The sequence below is a fragment of the Enoplosus armatus genome, chromosome 1 (genome assembly GCF_043641665.1).
Source record: "Enoplosus armatus isolate fEnoArm2 chromosome 1, fEnoArm2.hap1, whole genome shotgun sequence".
Classification (NCBI taxonomy): Eukaryota; Metazoa; Chordata; class Actinopteri; order Centrarchiformes; family Enoplosidae; genus Enoplosus; species Enoplosus armatus.
Window position 1 is genome coordinate 11,930,710 of NC_092180.1, and position 25,294 is coordinate 11,956,003.

The 25,294-nt window shown below is 39.7% G+C and overlaps 2 protein-coding genes across 2 annotated transcripts; one reads left to right on the forward strand and one right to left on the reverse strand.

Moving 5' to 3' along the window:
• Positions 1-571: 571 nt before the first annotated feature.
• Positions 572-13,511, forward strand: slc22a31 (solute carrier family 22 member 31). Its single transcript, XM_070909053.1, has 9 exons — positions 572-1,003; positions 3,907-4,010; positions 4,288-4,442; positions 7,804-7,972; positions 8,570-8,715; positions 9,821-9,929; positions 10,102-10,316; positions 11,468-11,579; positions 12,050-13,511. Exons 1-9 carry the CDS (start codon positions 572-574, stop codon positions 12,492-12,494), a joined length of 1,887 nt encoding a protein of 628 aa, XP_070765154.1. The 3' UTR covers positions 12,495-13,511.
• Positions 13,512-14,489: 978 nt separating this feature from the next.
• Positions 14,490-22,061, reverse strand: dpep1 (dipeptidase 1). The gene is made up of 10 exons (XM_070908811.1): positions 21,934-22,061; positions 21,589-21,715; positions 19,733-19,865; positions 19,471-19,621; positions 17,985-18,054; positions 17,237-17,413; positions 15,689-15,773; positions 15,501-15,576; positions 15,223-15,358; positions 14,490-14,660 (listed from the first exon to the last, which is right to left on the reverse strand). Exons 1-10 carry the CDS (start codon positions 22,059-22,061, stop codon positions 14,490-14,492), a joined length of 1,254 nt encoding a protein of 417 aa, XP_070764912.1.
• Between the last annotated feature and the right edge of the window lie 3,233 nt (positions 22,062-25,294).

The following is a 25,294-nucleotide window of genomic DNA, read 5'->3' on the forward strand; positions in this document are numbered from 1 at the left end:
GTTTTAACTCATATATGTAATAAAAGTAAGATTACAAGTAATAAAACAAAGCATTTTCCTTTAATGTCAGAATTTATTTTTTGTGATATAGGGACATAATTATTCACAGACTTCAGAAATATGTAGAATGTAGAATCCAGTTGTTTTGGAGCTTTACTCATAGGAGGCACTGTAAAGTCTGGATATCTCAGCCTCTGCTGCTTTACTTTGACCTTTGATTTTATTTTCTTATTCTGTCTGTCAGTCGAGAGTTACAGTTTGCTCCTCTCTGATGTCAGAAGTTCGTATTTTTATGAATGAAAAGATAACATGTGATTCTCGTGTCTGGTAACTTCAGTTGTGTCTTTACCCGGCACTCTCTGCTCACGGGGTTGTTTCGGGTGACTCAGGGGTGATCCGGGAATTAGTCACTGAAGCAGCCAAGCAGGTGTCTCATAGGTCGACCCCTGAACCCCGTGTTGTCTGATCCACATATGCACCCGCCCTCCTCCTCCTCCTCCTCCTCCCCCTCGCCGCGCGCCATACCTGCTGCTGAGTCGCGCGGTTGTCGAGTGTGCGCACTCACTGCGTAATGGCCACAGCACCGTTTGTCACCGCTAACACTCGTCTTCAAATGGATTATGAGACGAAGATTTTCCCTCACACCGGCGGCTACGGCCGCTACAACCGAATCGTGGTCGTGTTCAGCTGGTTCCCCAATTTAGCGGTCATGCTGAATCTATTCAGCGACGTTTTTTACACTCTAATCCCGGACTCGTACCACTGCAAACCCGACCCGCAACTTCTGCCCTCAACTTTCCTCCTCAGCAACTTCACCAGACAGGGATACCTCAACCTCACCATCCCCTGGGTGAACGGCTCCGGCCTCAGCCACTGTGAACTGTTCAAGTACCCTCCCAACACCTCGGACTTTTCCGAAAATGTGCCCCGGCAGAGGGTATCCTGCACCCAAGGGTGGGAGTACGCCCATGCAGCGGGGCTCCAGAGCAACTTTGTCACAGAGGTAAGAGACTATAAAGCCTGCAGGTCATCACTCAGGTGTTTGGCTTAACTTTGGAGCTCTTAAGGAAGTTAGACACAGGGATGAAGTGGAGGACAAACTGATCTGAAGTTAGTTTATTCACATTTCTAGGCTGGAATAAGGCAGAGCAGCCTCAGCATGGCATTAAAAACAGCTTTTATTAACTACTAACTGTCAATAAAATAGTTCTGAGAGTAGATAAACAATCCCCTTACTACCATCAACTAATTAAAATGTGTGGCCTTGCTCCAAGATGGTGCTGCTGAACTGGATTTGTTCCAGTTTCAGCCCAGTAAAAACAGTTTATCTGTGCTGGGAGCTTGTGTGGTCATGAAGACGGCTGTTCACAGCATTCAGTCAATATTTGCTCAGGTTGAACAGTTAAAACTTTGTTGTCGCACAAAGTCTTTTTCACTCTCACTTCCCTGCTGTCTGGAACTCTTGTTTCCCAGAGTCTTAGATAACAGCTCAATCAGGCGCTGGACAAATGATCTAATAAATACATAATACATATATGATATGTGCATTAGGCTTACACACTGAATGACTCTGACTCTTTTGACTCCTGTTTTGTGAGATATTCCCAAGCTTAATATGGATCCTCTTTGATTATCTCTTACATACCATAACCAGCGCCTGAACACAGACAATAGGTATCAATGTGATTGTGTCTTGTTGTGCAACTACGTGTGTAAATAAGCAGCAGAAACTTGTTTATCTTCTTGGACTTCAGCTACTCAAGGATCCATCCCAGTCTGCAAATATTGACAAAGAGTGCTAACAAAACTATTTCTCAGTGTGACCCGGTGCAAACACCTCACACATGCACACTACATCTGTGTCCGTGCAGTGTTTTGTAACATATATTAAAACAACATCAGAGTATTTGATGCCACAGTAGTGTGTGCTACGAGCTTTGGTGGAGAGCGGGGGCTGACAAGCAGGACAAAGTCATTATGGGTAATTAACCCTCAACGTCTCCTCAGAGTTTATCGTCATGTCCTCAAGGAAATAGATACTGGCAGCAAGGAGCCCTTTTCTCGTTTTCCCCCATGACAAACCATGGCGCTGGGAAGTCTGAGGCCTCCATGTTCCTTCCTGAGACTCTGAACGCCTCCTTCACCAGCAACTGCTTCCTCTGTCCATGACGTAACTCGCTGCAACACAGGAAAACTTTTATTAAAGGCAAAATTGTATACACTGGTTGGCATCTTCCCTTCTTCCTCTGAGAATCTTTTCTCTCTCAGAGAAAAACTCAGGAGGAAGGAGGAAGGATGAGACAGCCAGGTGTACTCGTAAAGAGTGATGGTACTGTTTAAATTAAATTAATTAAAAGATGCTAAGACAACTTTTTTTTCTATCTTTGATCGGTCTATAAAACTTATTTTGTCTTATGAAGGACTCGAATGTGTACGAGAATGTCGGCCGAATAAAACTCAAATACAAATACAGTCTAAAATTGCTAAACATTTAAATCACATAAATCGTCTGTTCAAAGAACAAGTTATAGTTTTATAAATATTATCCCATAGCAACTCCAAACTAGAGCCTCAAAGTTGATCATCATATTGAAAGATCACCTCTGACAGTCAAAGAAAAAGCATTATGAGTATTTCAGGAGTATTAGCATAGTAATAGTTTCTGCAAACCTTGTAGCCATGTGTATTTGTAAAATGCTCACTGTCATGAAATACCGCAACTACACACAGTGGACACAGTAGAGGAGATGGAGGGAGAAGAGCGGCGGCAGTGGAGAAGAAATTTCTTACAGGCAGCGACTGATACGAACCAGGCGTAGAGCTGCTGGCATGCTGTACTTTGAGCACCACTTTGTTCTAATGTAATAACAGTGTCAGCAGACATCTTAACTCAATTAGGAACGACATGATCTACATTCCTGCTTCCTCACAGAAATCTCTGTGTTTGGGACTTGACTGGTAGCCTGCTATTCTCTGCATGTTACGTAGTCAAATTACGATGAATGGAGCATGTTGGCCACAATTTGTTCATGTACCTTTTTAAGCCTTTAATTGTACAAACTATATTTTATAAAGAAATTGACTTATCCACATATTTATTTTTTATATATACTTCCATCACATGTACTTTACTGCAGTCCATTTTCTGAAGCACACTACAAGCTTTTAGTTTGATTCCCAGCATTCCAGGTGGCCACTAGTTTCAGCTGGTACATCCAACCGAAATGAGACAAACTATTGTTGCTTTCAAGGATGTTGCGAAATCAGATTTTTAGTGTCAGCTGCCGGACAGTAGTGCATTCTGAGATTCAAATCCAGAAGATAAACCAGAAGCAAACGTGTGATGTTTGGCCAAGTTTCCAAATCTCAGTTATTGGAGCGTCCCACAAGCACATGAGAAAACGATTTTGATAGCAGCGTATCCTGTCAACCTGACCTCCATTATTGTCTAAAAAATATTAAAAACACATGAATGAGTCACACTAGGTGTCAATCTCACATACCCCATCCCACTGCTGTAAATGCTCACTAGAATGTGTACTAATCTGCGCCTGAAAATATTCCCCAGCAAATGCCCTTTTTACTTCTGTTTGAGTAACGTTTGCTTCAAACTACAATGCCCAGCTGTTTTAGGCTATTACTGTATTACTGCCTTTTTTAAGAATTAAACTACATATTTATGATCTGTTTTCTTATTGGTACAGTATGTAAAATTGATGATGCCCACTAAGCACATGGAACATTTTTATTTAAAGCTCATGAAATGTTGTACCACAATTTGTCTCTTTTAAAACCTAATTGAATTGCAGTGCTCTCTGTGTTAGAGGCCTTTTTTTGTCCAAGTCAATATTAAGTTTTGTTTTGGTCGGATAATGTGTCAATGTACGTCTTTGTCTGCCTTTGCAGTGGAACCTGGTTTGCAGTGACTACTGGAAAATCCCCCTGCAGCATATCTGCTTCATGACAGGATGGATTCTGGGATACATCTTCCTCGGTACATTGTGCGACTGGTAAGTATTGGATCATATTTTACATGGAACCCCAAAGTGTAACCTCTGCAGGCTTTTAAGCCCTAGTTTAACAAGGTTGTTAATGCTACCTACATTAGCAGCCTTGTCTAGCCGGGCCAGCTTGTGAGCTTCGATTATTAGCATCAAAGTGAAGAGCTTATGTTACCAGTGTTAGCTAGCTTGTTATGAAAATAAGACTGATAATAATGAGTTTGGGGCGCTGCATGTTTTGTGACTGAGAGATGATAGCAATGTGACTGTGCTTGTGTGTTTCCAGGTTGGGTCGTCGGCGATGTTTCCTCCTCTCCATCAGTCTGTCCAGTCTGTTCGGGGTGGCCGTGTGTTTATCCAACAGCGCGGTGGTGTTTCTGCTGCTGCGTCTCTCTCAGGGCGCCATGCTCGCCGGGGTGTTTGTATCCTCATACATTGCCAGTGAGTGTCCTGCACGCAAATTTAAACATTGTTCCCACTTATCCAACGGTTAAGCTTCCTGCAGCCTTATTCAGTAAGCGACTTGTCTGGGGGATTGGGAGCACTTTTGGATTCCTGCGCTTCGTTCTGAGTCATTCGCTGGCACTGTGTTTATGAAAATGTCATGCTAAATTGCATTTCTCTGTTTTCATTTATTAAATGGATTTCAGTCCACACAACCAAAAAAAACATACATAAAGTAGCAAAACAGACACAAATGAGAAAAAAAATTGGCAAAATGAGAAGCTGATGGGTAAATAACACACTAGTGACCATGAACATTACAGTATATCCAGTTGTTCACAGTACATGCACTTTCCTCTAAGTGTCATTAGAGGTAAAGTCCCTCAACCCCACATGTTTTCAAGTTGTGGTCTAAATGATAAAGAGTTCTCTCATCGACTGGTTGATGATTATTTAATATTACTTTAGATTTAGCCATTGTGTGTTTGGTCCAAAGATTGCGAAAACACATATATTTCCTCTTGCAGAAAATCTAATGTTATGCAAACGTTACATAATGTTAATGTAATTAATCGTGGTCTCGTGATTCCCAGCGTAGAATGAAATGCTGTCACGCTGGTTTGCGTTCGTGTAGGTTCCTGAGTTTGTGTCCAGTAGTCACAGTTTGTTTTAGTGCTTGAAAACAGACAAAAAAAAACATTCAGATTGTGAGATAAATACTGAAAAGAAATGTACAACGTAAGCCTTCCTACTGGTGAACTATCTTATCAGTCAAAGATAAGAAGAATCCAGTTGTGCCCCTACAGAAGCAAATTAGAAACCCTGCCTATCTTTGTATTACCATCTTATCTATATTTCAGAAAACACAAACAGCTGAAATCAGACTTTATACTTTTATTTCTGATGTCTGAAAGTCACGAACAAGAACTGAAAGGTAAATATAAATATAAAGTTAGTATATTCAATGTATGTGCTACAATTATTTACTTGTGACAGGTAAATAGTTTTAGTGGTTTCCAGGGGATAGCAGATGGCCAGACTGTAACAGTATGTCTGTTATATCACCAATAAGATTAATATTTCCCTCTTACTTGTAATATTTGATGAGGTTTAGCTACAAGATACTTTATATTAAATATAACAGTATTTGAACACATTATACCATGAAATTGGGTGGGTGGCCTCAGCATCAGCGGCAAAACCTAAACACTCTCTAATTGTGGCTTCAAAGAGTGAATAGGCACATCTGTGAAAATGATCTTGCATGCTCCGCAACCTCTCCTTATGTAAAATCAAGTTATTCAGCACATTTGTTATGAATATTAAATGAAGAGTAGATTATGTAAAAAGAGGCTGTAGATAAATGTAACCACATAGTGTTCCCATTTCCCATCTCCTCCTCATTTGATGCTTTTTTTGTGACCTCGTAACAAAGACGTGTGTGTGTCATCTGTTCAGCTCTCATCATTCAGTCTCTGATAACATGAAGAATAATTTAATTACTTTCATCAGATCATATCCACAAGTCAGATAAATGGCAGTTTATTATATTAAGATACTAAAAACATACAGATGGTGCACAGGTAATCTTCCCCTGTTAAATTAATAAATGCACTTTCCCGGCCTGTCGGATAAACTGGAACATCCATGGCTGTCCAGAGCAAGAGCAAGGCCCTTGAGATTTTGGAGCTTCACCTTTGGAAGGCATTTGGTAATGGACAACCCAACCCATTGGAAAAAGGGCACAATTGCTATGACAACATATGCTGCTTCATCTTATTTCCACCTTCTGCTGAAGTGCCTTGCGTGGGTCTGTGTATGACAGACTAGCAGAGTTGTGGGGGAATTTCACCCGATGACAAACTGAAGTGTGTTGCGCTGAGCTGTGACTGACAGCAGGCAGCTGGTTGGTTTCTCTTTACTTCTACCTCTCAGCTGTCCTCCTTTAGAGGTTCTCCGGTGTACAACCCCTCTGTGAAGAATCTTTAGCTCCCCTTCTTCAGCTTGACTTTGTCTATGATGAGATGTCTCTGGCTGGTAGGGATACATGGTGTATCAAATACAGTGTGTTTTCTCTCTAGAACTGTCCAAAACAAGAGCGTGGGAATGTAAATACGTTAGCATTTGTAGAAGCTGTACACATTCCTGCGTGGGAGGAGGTGGTACTAGGTAGTGGAGTGTTAAAGTGGTCTCATCTGAAATACTCACACTTTTTTTTTTTCATACTCCCACATTCCTGCGAGGTCAGGGCCAGATTGAGTCCAGATTTTGGTTTGGGTGTTTTTTAGGTTACGCTGATGGGCGGGATGAGGGCCTGAAAGAAATGTTTCTCAGTGATGTCCTGCCAGCGCTGCTCCTCCACAGAGAGGAGAAAACAATAGCAGGACAGAGCTGAAGGCAAGGAAGTGAGCAGGAAGTGAGCTCCTCATTCCCCCCACAACAGGGAGGAGGTGGAAAGAGATTCAGAGCTCTGGGGGAAGGAGGTGAAAGTTCAGCAGAAACTCGCACAGCTTGACACGCTCCCAAACATGTTTACATCAGTGCTTTATCTCCCAGCTGCTTTATCTAGCTTGTTGTTTGTGTTTTTTCTGATGGTACGCAGAATGTTGCTTTAAAGTAGCAAGTACGGTGGAGGAAGGGTGTAGCAAAAAGGAAGAGAGGATAGATTCCACATTAAAGGACATTTTGATTGTTCTGTTTGATGGAACAAGTTTTTGCAAGAGGGTGTGCGTGCGTCACGTCTGGGAACCCCAGGTCTGCGACATACATGAGATGCATCAGAATGAGAGGGTAACAGTATAGTACCAAGTGAAATAAAAATCCAAGAAAGCCACACAAAGAGTGAAATGTTCAGGTATTACGCGACAGATAAAACTTTATCTTCAGTCTTTTATAAAGATGTTTGTAATTAACATCACCATTTTAACATTAGCAAGGTGTGGAGAAACTACCGAGCCAACTGAAGATTTAACGTTAGTCAGCTTGTCAATCAAATAATCGTATCGTTATGTTTTTATCATGAGCAGGCAAGAGTTAAAAAGAATACTGGAAAATATGTTTTTAAATTTTTAGATTTTATGTATGCATTTTGAAGAAGTATGAGTTTAAGCACACATAATTCATTAAAATCAAACTTGTGTTTTTTTCCATTACAACCTGTTTCACGTGGTTTTATAAGACATGAATGTCAAAAAGTCCACTTTTGAAAGAAGGGAGAAGTTTATTGTAGCTGAGGTTTGATGAGAAGTGCGCACTTAATTATGTGAACAGGGTAAAATAGTATATTCATTTAATATAATATCCTGAGAGATTGGATTTCCACACAATAATGCCATTTATTCTCCCATCACTCTCTTAGGGTTGGAGCTGTGTGACCCTCCCCATCGTCTCATGGTTGCCATGGTCAGCAGCTTCTTCGCCGTGTTCGCAGAGCTGCTGTTGCCGGGCATCGCTGTTCTCTGCCGTGATTGGCCCGTTCTCCAGGCTGTGGCCACTTTGCCTCTGCTCCTGCTGCTTTCCTATTGGTGGTGAGTGAGATGGCAATGTGTGGGTTGCGTTGGTGGACACACCATGTGTGTATTTGCTGAAGTATTAACAGCAGTTTATTATTTTACAGTGGTGCTCAGTGTACCAGTCTCACATTGTGACACAGTTATATGTGTTTGATCGTTTGAGAGTTGCTCCTGTTTCAAGCTCACACCTTCTGACAGCCACAGAACAAGTTTGAGAATTACAAATATACAACATCACAAGACAATTCAGTGTCTATATCAGCAAGTAGAACCAGAATGAGTGTCTCCAACTTAAGTTTGTTTTGCAGTTAATTCTAGTAATAAGGTGTCTCCCCCGGTCTTGAGTTAGTATGAGGGACTTATAAAGCTAACATATCCTGTGCTGTGCAAGTCTTTATGAATGAAAGTACAAGTATGCTGATGCCTTCTAGATGTCAGATGATAAAGTGACATCAAATAATGTTGCATGACAACGTTTTCTTTATTCTTGCCAAGCAATCGTATCAGGAGGAAAAAACACACAATTTGCACATGTCTTCATCTTTTCACCCTGTGTCGATGTTTGAGCTCTGTGTCTCTCTGAGATATGATAACAGAGTCTGTTTTCCTCAGCTGTGCGTCAGTGTTTCCTGAGTCTCCTCGCTGGCTGCTGGCCACAGCTCAGATTGCTCAGGTGAAGAGGAGCCTCCAGGAATTCTCCACCAGGAATGGTGTTTGTCTGCGAGATGAAATCTACCCCGGTGAAACCCTGCTGTCAGGTACACACACACACACACACACACACACACTGACACAAACTGGTCTCAAAGTTTTTCTTTCATGGGAAAAGTTTAAAACAATTCATGCTTTAATTCATGTCAGAATTAATCTTGCCAACCTAAATATTGATATCCCTGCTATCATCACAGCACTCTTGTTAGTTAATTGTTCCTACCTAAATCCAAATTAGGGCTGCAGCTAACGTCTATTTATAATTATATATTCTTTTATGTTTCCTAAAACCACAGTACGTCAGATATTATATTTTGTCCAACCAACAGTACAAAAACACAAAAGCAGAAAATCATAACGACTGAAAAGCTGGAACCAATACATGTGTGGCATTTGTGCTAGAAAAAGTGACTGAAACATAAAATTGATCAAAATAGTTGCTGATTAATTTTCTGACAATCGACTAATACATGTCTAAATCATTCAACTTTTGTTTGCTCAACATGTTTTGCCCCTTGCAAACGACTGCCCTGTGTTGTACCTGAAATAACCTCCTCATACAATTATCGATCACATGTGATGTTTGGTAATTTATAAAATCTATCTGTTGTGGAGATTGTAACACTTCTGCTCGTCTGTTTGACCTGAATGCAGAACTGATGTAACCATCCTGAAGTGACATTAGAGTATGTTAGTTCTGCTGAATGCATGTTTCTTTCAAGATTAAGATTAAGAGATCAGTCCTCGTGAATTCTGTCTTGTGTGGTGATTCTAGAGAAGGAGAAGCACTGCAGTGTTTCTGTGTGTGTGTGTGTGTGTGTGTGTGTGTGTGTGTGTGTGTGTGTGTGTGTGTGTGTGTGTGTGTGTGTGTGTGTGTGTGTGTGTGTGTGTGTGTGTGTGTGTGTGTGTGTGTGTGTGTGTCAGAAATGTCTGTGCTCTGTTGAACCTGTAACCACACCCAACAGTGATGTCACAGGGTCCTGGAGTACACGGGGCTATTGCATGACTTCTCTATTTGGGCTTTTAGAGCGTGGGTGCATATGTATATGTAATGCATTTGTAACAAATAGATGTTAACCCAAAAACCTTTGCATCATTGGGGATACGTTGAATTATTCACAGGTGTTTTCCATCCTCTTCTTCTGTTTGCAGACATAGATTCAGCATATGGAGAAGACTGTCAGCCGAGGTACTTGTCGGTTCTGGAGCTGCGTCGGACTCGTGTTATCTGGAAGAACTGCCTCATCCTCAGCTTCACGCTGTGAGTTTTGTTCTCAGTGTGAAAAAGGAGAGTTCGCCTGACTTGAGCTGCCAGGCTTGTTGAATCAACATGGTTTTCAATTGTACCTCGTTTCCATTTCGTGATAAAGGTGAGATGCAATGTTTGTGGTTTCATAGATGTGGACAGTCTCACTCTCTTGTCTCTCCTCCAGGTTCATTGGAACAGGCATCCAGTACTGTTTCACCAGAAACCTGCACAGTTATTCCACCAACTTCTACTTCAGCTACTTTCTCCGAGTGATAACCGGAGCACTGGCCTGCATCTTCATCTGCTTGTCTGTCAATCACTTTGGTCGGCGTGGTATGCTTCTGCTGTCCGCCATCATCACTGGACTGTCATCGCTGCTGCTGCTGGCCCTCACTCAGTGTACATTACATCCACATCTCATTATTTTACTTTGATAACATTTGTGCCTCAAATTAACCTTACATAAACAGAAAATGGCAGAGGTTGATGGAGGATTAGTGATATGCCGTTTTCATATAACTTGTTTTTTAATCAGAATCAGATCAGAAATACTTTATTGATCCCCGGGGGGAAATTATACAGTACCAGTGCTCCCATTCAAGAGTAGAAAGTAGCATAAATTTAGAAATAAGAGTATGTACAAAAATAAGATATAAAAAATAACAAAATAAAAATATACACATTTACAATATTTAAGTGAAAAATAAAAGTAAAAAATATATACAGTAACAATGTCTATGTCTGTATATGTATGTACATATATACATATGCCTTCAAACAGGCAATTACAAGTTCTTTAAAGGGCTCGGAACACAAAGACAATAATTGTGTATAAAAATCATAGTTTGGAAATATAATGAAGACTTATTTTTGACAGGTGACATACATTTCCCTCGTGTCTAACATGTTAATTGAAAAGTGACAGTAAAAAACAGTAAATTATTGGTTCCATAAGTTTCATAAATTAATTGATTTAATTTGTAATAAATGTATTTCCTGCTAGACAGTTGTTTACATTAAAGTTAATGAGGCATCAGTGGGACCACTGACGTTATTTTGTCCCTTGAAGTGGAGCCAGAAATAAGTGAAATGACAATTCAGAAGTTTCATCAACTCACATTTCTCGTCAAATTTTGTAGTAGAAGAACTGTTCTTTTTTGATTTCATACTCTGAAGGGTCCATAACAAATCTTGAGTCTTGAGTTATGGAACAACACATATTAAAATTAAATATTTCAGATTACAGATCATTTTTTTCAAGCTCAGTTATGAAGGAAACACTGTGGATCATTTTCTCATCCTTGGGGTCAGGACCCAACATGGAACTTTATATGCATTTAATCCATTTAGAGCTCTTGATCATAAAATGCTTATGTCATCCTTATGTTATGCCATACTGATATTCACATGACAAGTTTGAATGTTGGGATCGTGCCAGTTTTGGGTCCCAGGCCAGAAAATGTTGATTATCTCTGCTGTAAATGGTGCTGCAGTTATGATTTTTGCACAGAAAAATGATACATTTGTCTGTTGTCCTTTTTATTTGTCAGACCTGCGAGGTGGTCTTGTGTTGGTGCTCTCTGTCGTGGGTCTGCTCTTCTCTCAGGCTCTCGCCATGCTCAGTGCGTTCTTTGCCTGTGAGGTGATGCCGACCGTGGTTCGGTAAGTGCCTGCCGTCTTGACCAAAGTGATGTCGATATATTTTTGTCATCGTCAACAAATCCCATGAAAAGACCAAAAGAAACAGTGACTTAATGCTACTTAGAAGTATTGCCTGTGTAGCTAAAGCCTGATATAGCCAATTTTGAATGCATATTAATCCACTGGTAAAAATAGTCCCCTACAAATGCACAATTTACTCCTGTTTGAGTGACGTGTACAAAAAGCTACAGTGCCCAGCTCTTTCAGGAAATTATTTAGCCTTTTTTTAAAAATGAATATATATTTGTGGCCCATTTTCAAAGATTTACGTCTTCTGCAGTGCTACAGACAGAGTAGGGAAGTTGGAAAGTATAGAGGAAAAAAAATGCCAATTTTCACAAGATGTAAAAAAAATTGTCTGATCACTACACCTTGATGCCTCCCCCTGATGGTTTTGTCCTTTTCCTGCTCCTCTTCCCTCTCTTTGTCAGAGGTGGATGCCTCGGCCTGGTGCTGGCAGCGGGTTGTGTTGGCATGGCTGCCTCCTCCTTGATGGAGCTTCAGAACAACGGCGGCTACTTCCTCCACCATGTCATCTTCGCCTCCTTCGCCGTCCTCTCCGTTCTCTGCATAATGCTCCTACCTGAAAGCAAACGCAAGCCGCTCCCAGACTCCCTGAAGGACGGCGAGGGACAGCGCCGGCCTCCTCTCTTCTTGTCGCAGCCCGACAGGGACAACCTGCCGTTACTGTGCGCCCGGCCTCCTTTGTCGGAGTACAACCCCGATAACTATTCCCGCTTGGTCTCTGCCACCAGGAGGATGTTGACTAAAGATAATTTGCCTTATAGGATTGCTGTGCCAAGTCACCCCCCTCTGCTGTCAGACAGTGAAACACAGAGACAAGAGAATGAGACTCTGAGAGAGGTCATCTCTTAATTTAACAGACCCTCCTCATCCTCCTCCTCTGTACAGACTTGGGTTATCCCTCCTCCTTCTTCTAGAAATACCTCAGCATACAGTCTACCATCTTCCTTTATTTAATCATTGTCTGAGTCACTGGCAGGTCATAACTCAGCTGAAGAACCGACCTCGGCTCGGATGCAGTGCACTTTAGAGCGATGGCTCAAAGTTCGTCAATTTGCAGCAATATATCAGCCTCTTCTCTATATTTTACACTTGAAGACGTTACACTGCTGTGGCATTCTCTCATGTGGATTCAGGTAATGCACTGAAAAACAGTGGCCTTCTTTAGCTGAAGTGTTTTTGTCCAAACCTTTTTGAGGGCTAGAAAAGTTCCCTTTGAACTGGAGCATTTTATGATATGTCTGGTATATTCTCTTGAAAACTCTTTATAAGTTTGGCCAATGCAGTTGAGGTCACACTGCTCGTCTGTGTGGAGGCATTCAAACCAAATTGTGAGACACTAGTTTCACCAGAGAAGCTCACTCCATTTATTAGTAACTCATGCACTTTTCATTAAGTCTGTCCGTCTGATTCACCAGCAGTGTCTCAGTGCTGAGAGGATCCCGAGGAGCAGCAAGACACACAAGACTGGTTCACTGGTTGTTGTGGAGTCTTGTGTTGTACTTGTGAAGCACACAAGAGGGCGCTAAATGACGCACTGGTCATTGAATATGATGACGGATATTCTTCTTGCCTTTTTCCTTGTGTCACTACCAAACCTTGTTAATCCAAGTATTTCACTTAGAAGTATTTGGCCAAATGTTGGGATGTGATCTGTGTGGAAAAATGGCACCAGTTACCAACCAGAGGAGAGTGGATTCTGTCTGTGTCTACTCTGTAAACCACTTTGTTAGGTTACCAACTATTTAAGGTGCTATTTTTTTTTTTGTATGATATTTTTTATTATGTTTCTCTTCAGACACTGAAAGTAGCTGATGGATTTGTAAATGTACTAACCACTGTAGCTGTCAGACAAAGTTAATCCCTTCTTTTGTTTTGTAACGATTATGAATTGTGTTCTTTGGTAGTAAAAAAATATATATATCACTGTGGTTTCAATGCTTTAGAATTGAACAGGACTTAATCGAAGGGCTTTCAATATTTTCACAATGACTGCCTGATACAACCAGAGTCATCTTCTTTTTTCTATATTTAATATTAATGTTAAACAGTGAAGACAATGCATTGGCAGTCAGTCTATAATTTTACCTTCAGTGAGCAAACAAAGGTGCTTTTGTATTGATTGAAGGTCCCACAGTTGGTCAGAGGAACTCCTTTTTCTATGTTGAAACTCTCTTTCTATAGACTGCCTATCAATGTCCTTGTCAAAGCCTTAGTAACTAAGAAATATTGAAAATATTGATGGTTTTCTGAACCATCATGCCATCACTTCGCATACCTAAACAGATCAAATGTTCCTACCCGAAGGTGGAACACTTAATCTGCAAATTCAAAACATGCAAATCATTAAAGAAGCCACAGGGATGTTTTGCACCTCTTAAGCGTGACCCTTTGAGAACACTAGATGGAGCTCTTCTCTTAGCAATATGGACATGTACTGTACTACATCCTTTGAAAATGTCAGTATGCTGATGTTGAAGAATATTTGTGTGTGTGTGTGTGTGTGTGTGTGTGTTTGCATTCAGATTACACATTTCACACACTAACTTGTCCACAGCTGCCTCTTTCTGTCAGTCTCGTGATAAAACAGCCAGATGAGTTCAATAAACTCAACTTGGTCCGACATGATAATCACTGTGCCGTCGTCTTTCTTATAACGGTAACGCTGTTGTAAGTCACCAGTTTCTGGTCATTTTTAGTAAAGTTAACCTGCAGAAAACCATTTAAACAGTAAACTGAAACTACTCTGTGTTTCTGTCAGCACAGAGAGGATATTTAGACATTAAAAAACTGAGGTTTTCAGACTTTATTAGTATTCATGGACAAACTCATGATGCTATAAAGCTGTTAATTCAATAAGAGCCTGGAGAGCCAGACTGAGCAGGAGAGCAGGAGTATGCTGAGTGAATGGGCGGCTCCAGCGTTGCGATAACCGTAGCTCGTCCTACACGGGTTCTTCACCTCATCAGAAGGAACAGGAACATCATCTGGACTCGTGCCATTCAGCCGGTCACGGACCTGACACACAAAGGTAAGACCGTCAGGCAGCAGACAGAAAGGCACAGTGACAGGCGTGTGTGTTCAGTCACAGGGTCCACCTGCTACCAAAGCACCAAGCACCAAGCCCTCCAATATAAGAAGATCCCATTTGAACATATTTACTTTTATGACTCCGATCACTATTTAATCTGCATAACAGAACCTTTTATTTTCGTATTTGAATGCACCTCAAAAGCTAAACCCTCCCTGCCTGGTTAACGCCCACATCTTTCAAACTTTACACCCCCAGTTTGAGTTACCCGGGCTGTCTGTTCTACATGATTAGGCTCCAACTGTTTTAAGAGGCTGAGTAGTACTTCCTGCCACTGGTAAACCAATCTGGATGTGGACCTCAGTGGAGTTCCCCTTTTAGGACAAAGTCAAGAAATAAAATGTGTGGTTCTGCGCAGATATACAAAGCAGAGCAGAGCAGTCAGGTGTATTTGCATGGTGCTTGACGTGAACACACACAGGGCTTGAGGTTGTGTGTGTGTGTGTGTGTGTGTGTGTGTGTGTGTGTGTGTGTGTGTCTATTCCTCACCCTCTCAGCCTCTCTTAGGACTCGGAGCAGGTTGTTTCCCAGAGCAGCTTTGACCTCCTCGTCAGTCCATCCTCTCCTCAGCAGTTCAGCCACCACTTTGGGCACCTTGGACACGTCCTCCAGACCCTCTGGTAGTCTGAGAGGATGACGGGCAGGGAAATAACTCACAGTTAACTTTAAAATTAATAATACATTGTCTTTTACTGTTTCAGCACAGCTTTCCAGTGTTGTGCTCAGAAGCTTATATTTAAGTCAACATTTGAATGTTTTGTACTCACCTTGTAACCCCATCGTAATCTCCACCAAAACCAATGATGCCCGGCCCAGCCACTTTCTTTATGTGGTCAAAGTGATCTATGATGAAAGCGGTAAACATGAGAATAAAGTGGACGGACACAGGAAGAGTGATAAATGTTCATATTTAACCAGGTTTACAGTTGTTGTCATGGTCACAACAGTGGTTTACCAGCAACATCTGAGAGGTTTGCGGTCTTGCTGCACGTCACGTAGTCATTGTAGAAGTTCACCATGACGATTCCTCCTGTTTTATTCTGGAGAGACAGACAGGATGTTACATGACAGGGAGACACTTACTGACCTTGAAACTCTGATCTATAGGATGGAGACACTGTTTTATTTCTGCTTTGTTAGGCAGGAGACGCTCTATAGCGACTGAAAGTGCAGAACAGGAACAGGGAAAGACGTGACCCGGGCCGAGAGATCAGAATCAGAATCAGAATCAGAAACTGTTTAATGCCAAGTAACATACATGACAAGGAATTTGCTGTGGTCAGAAGGTGCTATTGTTTTGATAACAAATAAGTAGAATATAAAAGCTAAAATAAGAATAAGAATAAAAATAAAAATAAGATAAGATAAATAAGATGCATTCAAACTCACAGTAATCCAAGTACACAAGGGTATTGACCTCTGCTGTCTTATCTATTAGAGTGCCCGTCTCCTGGTTGTAACTGAGTTCTGTTTGTTATTTTACAGTGCTGCACAATAACTCTCTTGTTTACTGTTTTATTGCCTTTAACCGGGAACTTCCATTATGCACGCATCAGTTGAACTGGACACCAGGTGCTGATTTACCACTTTCAACCCTTTGGTGCCAAGGGCCATTTACAGGTGTGTTCTCAGAGATAACAAGCTGCAAAGGTGGGATGTGTTCAACAGATTCAATAGGCTGATAATATTACAGCAGTCAGGCTATTTATTGTCTTCTGAGGTGGAAAGTAGATCAGTAATGTTTAGTCAAGTTTTAAGTTGTTTCTAGTAGTTACGTTTCGGATTAAAATACAATATATTGTTATCAGTTCAACCAATTGTTCTCAACCTGCCTTTTAGAAAAAAAAACAGTGTCTAGTTGGAGCCCCTTGTTACATTTGACATGTTTATGAGTTGTTGGTAGTTCCTCCGAGGCCCAAAGAGGTAAAATGATCAAAAAAAAAACTGAATACAGATTGGTGTAGCAGAACTTTGCTTTTTCTTCTTTCCTCTCCCATTAATCCCCTCACGACCCCTCAGATTTATCTTGTGACCCTTTGAGGGGGCCCAACCCCTTGGGGACCACTGAATAAAACTATAACTGTATATAAAGTAGGTAAAACAAGCGCCACCTCAACCACCTACAACAGTGAAATACTATTAACTATACACATTAATGCATCAGTATTAACAATCTAATAATGTAATATATAATATATCACTGGGGACATTTCTCTGCATAGTGAGCACTTTTGATACTTAAAATACATTTTTCATTTCTGTACTTTAATGAAGCAAAAATCTGAATGCAGTACTTTTACTTGTAATGGATGTTTACATAGTCGAACTGGTTCTTTTAAGGATCTGAATGCTTCTTCCACCACTGATCAGTATACCTCCTCCTTCACTCGCTTTCTCACACACACATACACACACACACACACACACACACACACACACACACACACACACACACACATACACACACACACACACACACACACACACACACACACACACTCACCACTCTCAGGAGGACATCGTCGGGGACGTTCCTCTTGTGTGGACAGACGCTGTAGGCGGAGGAGTGGCTGAAAATGACGGGAGCTTTTGACATGTCCAACACCTGGTTCATCACTGTTACGGTCACATGAGCCAGGTCGATCAGCATCCCCAGACGGTTCATTTCCACAATTAGTTGCTGTAGTGAGCAAACACTATGATTTTTATATGATCTGTATATGACCTACACAAACCTTGCTAAAACCTGTATTTATTTAATTTCTACTGTCACTGTCAATAGTTTACCCCCTTCATGTGGTAACATTAAGTGTTTTTTTAAGATATCTGTTTTCATTTTATGTGTTTTGACTAAAATGCATTTTAAAAAAATCATATTCTATCATCTACTTTGATTCATTGTTGTAAGACAATAAAACATGAGAGCTAAAATAATACTTTTTATAGGCACACACAAAACATTACCCTGTCAACTGTATTTACATATAGGCGTATTTACATTGATATCTCTTTGATATATCTATATGTTAGAGGAATATGTCGTTATTTTGATTGCTAAGACACATCATTTCAATTGTGATGTGCAGACATGTTGAGTTTTATACAGCTTTGTAAGTAATGTTTGGTCACACCTGTAATAAACTGAAGTTGAATAAATCCCATTGGGAGTAAACCAGCACAAAGCTATAATTTTTAAGACACTAATCTGTAACTTATTACACGTTTAAAGCATAATTTGCCCGTACACTGACCTTGCCAAATGGAGACAGGCCATTGTGTTCAGATGGCTCTGATCCAGTGTCCACAAGCCAGTTATCCGCCCTGACAAGAAAATAACATGTTGCCGTGAAAAAGCCAAATTGACAAGTGGAGGAAACCAAATCAGAGGAGGTTTATTCCCCAGTAAATTCTGTGATTCAAAGGCCACAAACTGTGATATTATTATGATAGATTATGTGATTATTATTATGCCTTGTGAGACATTTTTTAATTTCTTAGTATAGTTCATAAGGTTTCCTCTCAGCCACCAACAGTTACAGTCAATTTAGGCAGCTAAAGTCAGACAAAGCAGAGAATCTGATACTGCTGCCTGGAGAGCACAACAGTCCTGCAGGAATCCCCCGAACTCCCCACAACACAACCTGACGTCTGATGGTGATACACCACACAGGAAGAACTGAGCCTTACTGAACGCTCAGGTAATAAATAGAGTATGTAAAGCTTGTTTTCTTCCTAGCTATAATGTTTAACTATTAACTAAGACTGTCTTCAGTGTGCAGTGTCCTTTTCTGTTGTTACTTTTACTCAAGTAAAATATCAGTAAATTAGACATTTTAACAAGAAAGCGAAACAGTTGGTGCAACTGAATTCAAGAGTGAACATGAGTCTTTATGTCAAATGAAGTTTTTGTATATGTAAGACAGTTTCTCACCTTATGTATTTATTTATGTTGTTTACATGTGGACTCATAGACACATGTATGTGTGTGTGTATCTGTGTGCTCAGGGAGTGGTGGAATGTAACTAAGTACATTAAGTAAGTACTTAAGTACTGTACTTCAGAACAAATCTGAGGTACTTGTACTTTTGCATTTCATGCTACTTGTAGTACTTTTTAATCCACTACATTTATTTGACAGCAATAGCTACAAGTTGCTTTACAAATTAAGATTTTGCCAACAAAACATATGAAGAGCTTCCCAGAATATGATGCAGTAACATAGATTAAAAATACCCAACAGCACATAAAATTAGAGCTGAAACGATTAATCAATTAGTCGATCATGCAAAAATACGAAACATTTCATGGTTCTCCAAAGTGCAGCTTCTTCTTGTCTTAACAGTAAACTTAATAATTGTGAGGGCTGACTGTTGGTCAGACAAAACAAGGACTTTTTACAAACCAAGCAATCAATTGATTAATCAAGAAAATAATTAGTTAATCATTTGTTGCAGCCCTATATAAAGGTTTAAAATTAGTTCCACCTCAATGAAGCACAACAATAAAAAGCTGCGGCCCCATTTTTCTGCATTGAGTACTTTTACTTTTGAAGTACATTTACTTGATTATACTTTTTCTTAAGTAACATTTTCTATGCAGGACTTTAACTTGTAATGGAGTATTTTTGCAGTGTGGTATTAGTACTTTTACTCAGGTAAAGGATCTGGATACTTCCTCCACCACTGGCTCAGTGTGTGTGTTTGATGGGTTATATCTGCAGTGCTGCTGTGCTCTTACCAGGGTGTGTTGCAGGAGTGTGTGAGTGTGAGGTAGCGGACGCCCAGCTGGTACATGGTGCGCAGGGTGCCCAGACTGCTGTCTATGGAGTGACCCCCCTCCACCCCGATCAGGCTGGCTGTCTTGTGCATGCTGAAGGCATCCATGATGTCTGTGCGGTGCAGAGATGAGAGATGATGCGTGATTCAGCCAGGAAGCAGAGGCAGGCATGAACAGAGTAGAAGTGGCACTGCGTTTTAAATGTCTCTGAAATTAGTCTCACCTTGGCTACTGGTGGCAAACATGAAGGTTTCTGGGTATTTTTGACACATCCTGTGAACCACATCTATCTGCTCCAGCGTTTGTCTGACAGCATCTTTGTACTGAGTCTCACAGGGAACATAGGCTGACCAGAACTGAAAGAGGATGGATAAGGTTAATGTAGGAGTTATCAGCACCACTGCGCATCCAGAGAAAGTTTATGAAGCTGCCGTGTTCCTTATCAGAACCACATCCCTTTTTATTGATTGAATTTATGAACACTTCGCTTATATAACCTGCAGTGTGAGACACTGTATCTCTTTTACAAGGCTACAATGGTTGAATTAAAATAGTTAAAATGGAAATACACAGTCAGTTCTCAACAATCACATTTTATACATTAAAATAAGACCTAGATAGGAGTAATATAAAAAGATATACAGCAGAAATCATTGCCTTGTCTATTTTAAACAATTACATTCAATATGCCTGATAAGATGGCAACTTTCCAAATGAAGGTTTTCGTCACTCCAGCTTGCATAATATGAAAAGGTAGTTTTGTCAAGTTGAGAATGGATTCTGGCGACATTTAAAAGGTTTTCCTTTGTCTTTTGAAATCTTTCTCTGTGTGATCCGTCCAGTTATCATGTATTATATACTGTGATTAGTGAATGATTCAACATCAGAATAAAACAGAGATGATCTGACACCAGTGCTCTTTTTCTTTTATTTAAAACATGAATACTTCATTGTGTAGAACTGGTTTGAATTATTTTTTATGTAAGGTAACATGAGACCAAACATTGCAGAGGCCACAGGAATGACTGTATATATGTAAGGGAAACACAGAAATGTACAAAGTCACTGACAAAAGAATGTGTGGATCGGTCTGGTCAATACCCGATCCACTTAAAAAAGGCCCGTTTTGGGGAAGATACCAATCTGCAGTGGTGGAAGAAGTATTTAAATCCTTTAATTGAGTAGTAGTAGAAATACCACAATGTAAAATATACTCCATTACAAGTAAAAGTCCTCTATTGAAAAGAATGGCCCCTTCCAGAGCATTATAATATATACAGTAATATAACGCTCTGGAAGGGGCCATTCTTCATAATGAGTACTTTTACTTTTACTATTACTATTATATATGCATCAATATGTAAACAGCATGTTAATGTTGTAGTTGGTAAACGTAGAGATAATGTCAACTACTTTATATACTGTTCTGTAGTTATTCTATAAAAATGCATCATCTTTCTTAAGCTGATCATACATGTAAAATCATTCATCTACAGAGTAACTTACTGTAGCTGCAGTGTAAATGTAGTGTAGTAAGAAGTGCAATATTTCCCTTTAAAATGTGGTGAAGTGCAAGTATAAAGTAGCATAAGACTTGAGTAAATGTACTTATTTACTTTTAAAAATGACATATAATAACCCTATTTGGATTTGGGTTTACATGCTTAGGAGTGGCAGGTATCCTATTTGTTTAATAACATGGACAAAAAACAGGTGCTAATGTAAATCCCTCTGGTAAACCTCTCGTCACCCTTGTTTTTGGCACCTTGGAGCTGCTCAGTGCGATGACGCAGCTCTGTGCTCTCTCTTACCTTAGTAATCAGCATCATCCTGTAATGTTTCATTAAGAGTGAAAGTGAGGACGCTGTTACATGTAATTAAAAATATAATTAGATCTGATGTTTTGAGAGATATGCCTTACAGCTCTCAATGATGTAACCTGATTTATTCATTTCAATATTATCTTAAGAATATTTGTGAAGCAGAAGATTGGACGTGGGGCCCAGCAGATAAAGAACTCCTTAACCTTGAAAAGCATAGTTTCCTTTAATTTCCCAGTACATTCTGTCCTACATGTACCTGCGCTCCCAGCCGTCCCTCCTTGATCTTTGGGATGTTGGTATGTGTTGTTTTGAGCGTGTTAAGATCCACTTTGTTGAGCTCGTTGTTGAATTGCTTTCGAAGCTGCCAAGGCAGGTCGTTATGGCTAAAAGATCAGACAGTACAAAAAGGTCACACACTCACAGAGGCTTTTCTCAAACCTTTTGTCATAAACTGTGATCTGTGGATCAGCACCAGAAATTACTTCCAGAAGTGAGCTTTTACTACAGAATGTAAAACACCTACTGCTGTTGTTGAGAACAACATAATTAAAGCCTTCATGTAAAGGACATTTTACTTTATGCCAAAGACATGTCCACTTACCCGTCGATGAGGGGGGTCTCAGACATCAGCTTCAGAGCTCTGGTCATGTACGGGTCCTCAGCCGAGGTGCCGGCACAAGAACTGACCCACAGCGCCAAACAAACAGCTGAGATGACCTTGGACAGCATTTCTTAAACTTTTACTCACTGATAGATGCACTGCTCTTCTTTTTCTTCGTGTCCCTATACTTTCTTCAACCTCTTCCTGATCCTGATTCGTACTGCTGCAACTGGAAAAGATTTCTTTGTGGTTTGCCGCTTGCCAGTCTTTTAGTTTTGTTTGTGTCTATGCAGATTCCTTCAGACCCTCACTCCTGTTTTGTGTGTTTCTGTTCTAATATGCCTTTGAATATCAACTCGCTCCTCCTCTTAAGTCTGTTTCTCATTACAGTGCAGTGTCATAAATGCAACACAGTAGCTTAAACATTCTTACAGTCTCTACAGTTGTTAGCCAATACATGTTGGTTAATGTATAATGTACCTTTTGACTGCTTTTCTAAAGTTCACAACATATGCTTCGGATGGGAATCTCTCTCTGTCTGCCTTAAAAAACAAGTATAAACATTTTCAAAAAGTGCTGGGTAGAACCAGCAGAACAGTCTGCAGCACTTTAACCATCTTCACTGTCACGAAGAATGATTGTGTTTCACACAAAGTTAGACTTTTATATGTAGAAGATATTTAAACTATGATTCCTCACATGAACTAAAACTTAATTAATGATCTAACACAGCTTGAATGACATGATGAAGACACCCTATACAATAAGGGTGCACACCTATGGTGTATATGTTTATATATAGTCAGTTGTTTCTTGTTGTCTACAAACTAGAAAGTATTGGCTGTGTAGCCAGAGCCTGATATATCTTATTGGCTGAAAATAGTTCCCAATAAATACAGACACATACACTCTTCACTCCTGTTAAAGTAAAATATCCTTTAACCTAGACTGCATGCATATCAGTTGGTTAATACTGATCATAGTTGACACCAACCACTCAGGCTACTCATGACTTCCAAATCATTTTCCTAACATGCCTCAGATAGTCATCACTACCAAACTTCCCTCCTGATCTATCTTTAGTCATTGTACATTTTCCTTTTTCCACCTGTTTCTTTGCCATTATAATGATGGTGTTCACAATTGTGAATATGAATATTACTGTTACCCTCACCTCTAACACCCCTATGGCACAATCCCATGTTTATGATAAACAAACAATCCTTGTCTTTAAGTCCCTTGAATCACACATTTATCACATCTCTCTTTAGCGAGCTCCTCTGCAAGAACAATTCTGTACCAAACACCTGTAAATTCCAGTTTAAGAGCCATATCAAACCATTAACTCAGATCAACCTTCTTTACTGACAAAACTCCAGTCTCTTAGAAATAAGAAATTATTTCTTGACAAGGGCAATTGACCTTAAAGCTGCACTAATCAATATATTTACATCAAGTAACTCATGTATATTGTGAAAGGCCACTCAAAGTGATGAACTCACAGAGAAATATCACCAAACTCTGCAGTTTCCCTCAGCTTTATGGAGCGGTTTAGCATCTTTCAGGGGATTGTTTTGTTTTTTTGGCCAACAACTTGACTGTTTTCATCAAAACAGTCCTAATAAACCAACTGTACTCTACCTGACCAACAACAAAGAGCAACTATCTGGTGAACATGTGGAGCTTTTAACAGCTAAAGAGAGAGTTCGTTTTTTTCCCTCAAGAGTTGATGGAGACCAAAACAGAGCTAGAGACAGATTTATAGAGACTTCAAAGGAAAAATATTTTATATGACAACATACATACACACACACACACACACACACACACACACACACAAATGACCATTTATCCTCCTCGTCTCTCAGTCTCTTCACTCCCACACATCCACATTTCTGATTTATAAAAATTTGTTTCAAATGTTATTTTATAGGGCTGCAAGATTAATTTGTAGAGGATTTCCTCGATTAATCGTTTGGTTTGTAAAATCTCAGAGGAAAGTAGAAAAAAGTCTTTTCGGATTGACTGATTGAATTAGTTTTGCCCTCTTTCCAAAAATCAAAATCTTCAATGCACTATTATAAAAGACAAAGAAGGCCACCAAATATTCACATTTGAGAAGCTGGAACAAGTTTTGCTTTTTTGCTTAAAAACCCCCCAAAACAATTAAACGATTAATCAAAATTGTTGCAGATTAATTTTCCGTAAATAAACTAATCAATGAATAGACTAATATTTTCAGCTCAATTTTTTTGTCATTTTATTTTGTATATAATATTTGTGTAGTGAAAAAATAACTACAGGATATTGTAGCAATAGTCTTTTTTTTCCACGATTTTCCATAATAATAGTTGTTAACGGGAGGAAATGAGATAACAACCTGAGGATCATGGTGGTTAATGCAATATGAGCTACAGTGTCTCAGGTTCCAAGTATTAACTTAATATTTGGATTCAAGGAATGAGGGACAATATTATCTCTTGGTGAGTTGCTATCATGATGTGTTGCAGCTGATATTAGGACCAGAAATGACCTGGTGGTGCACAGATCAAAACCGCCCCTGATATGATATGACAGTCCCGGCGTTTCCACACCAAGAGACAGTTTGAAATCATTGGATAATAATTGAGAACTAGAGACCTTGTGTAATGAAAAATTAGAATAATGATTTTTCTTCATGCTTGAACAAACGCTAAAAGTTTAATTTATCTCAGCTATAACAGATATAACATATGAGATGCCCCTCTGTGAGGTGAACCTCCTGAAAGCACTCATTTATTGCCCCCATCAGCTCCACCCTCTTATCTTCAAGGCTGCATTTCCAATTAGTCAATAAAGTTAACAGTCAACAGCAAACGCCCACTTTACCAGGTCAAAGAGTTAAATTACAAATATCATTTGTCGTTTTTATTTCATACTTACTATTTCAGTGAATATGGTTGATTATTCGTGATTAGTGATATAAGATGACAAAGTGGGCTCCATTTGTATGTAATGTTTCTTTAAATAAAGATAAAAAATACAACACTTTGCTTTGAAATCAAGTCAATTACCTTTACTTTGAACACTTGCACCTTACTAATATTTCAGAAAAAAAGCTATGAAATGAGTATTATTTATTAATTCATTAATTTGTTTGCACTTCCTTGTTCCTATTGCTCCACCCTGGTCTCCACCCTTTTGATTCTGTTGTGTTTAGATTGTCTTTAATTCACTTTTTCTGTTATACTAATACAATATAAAATAAACTTACTTTACAACTCATGTGTGGTCTTTTGTCCAAGCTTGAGCAGGTGGTGGCGCTGCATGATGTGACCAGTGCCTGAAGTTCTGTAATGTTGTACAATATGTACAGACCTGT

Excerpts from the sequence above, each read along its gene's own strand:
- slc22a31 (XM_070909053.1), top strand. The coding sequence starts at position 572 with ATGGCCACAGCACCGTTTGTCACCGCTAACACTCGTCTTCAAATGGAT. Across the intron at positions 1,004-3,906 it reads AGAGCAACTTTGTCACAGAG|TGGAACCTGGTTTGCAGTGA; the intron begins GTAAGAGACTAT and ends CTGCCTTTGCAG. Across the intron at positions 10,317-11,467 it reads GCTGCTGGCCCTCACTCAGT|ACCTGCGAGGTGGTCTTGTG; the intron begins GTACATTACATC and ends TTTATTTGTCAG.
- dpep1 (XM_070908811.1), bottom strand. The coding sequence starts at position 22,061 with ATGCTGTCCAAGGTCATCTCAGCTGTTTGTTTGGCGCTGTGGGTCAGT. Across the intron at positions 21,716-21,933 it reads GAGACCCCCCTCATCGACGG|CCATAACGACCTGCCTTGGC; the intron begins GTAAGTGGACAT and ends CTGATCTTTTAG. Across the intron at positions 19,866-21,588 it reads AGGGACGGCTGGGAGCGCAG|TTCTGGTCAGCCTATGTTCC; the intron begins GTACATGTAGGA and ends ATCCTCTTTCAG.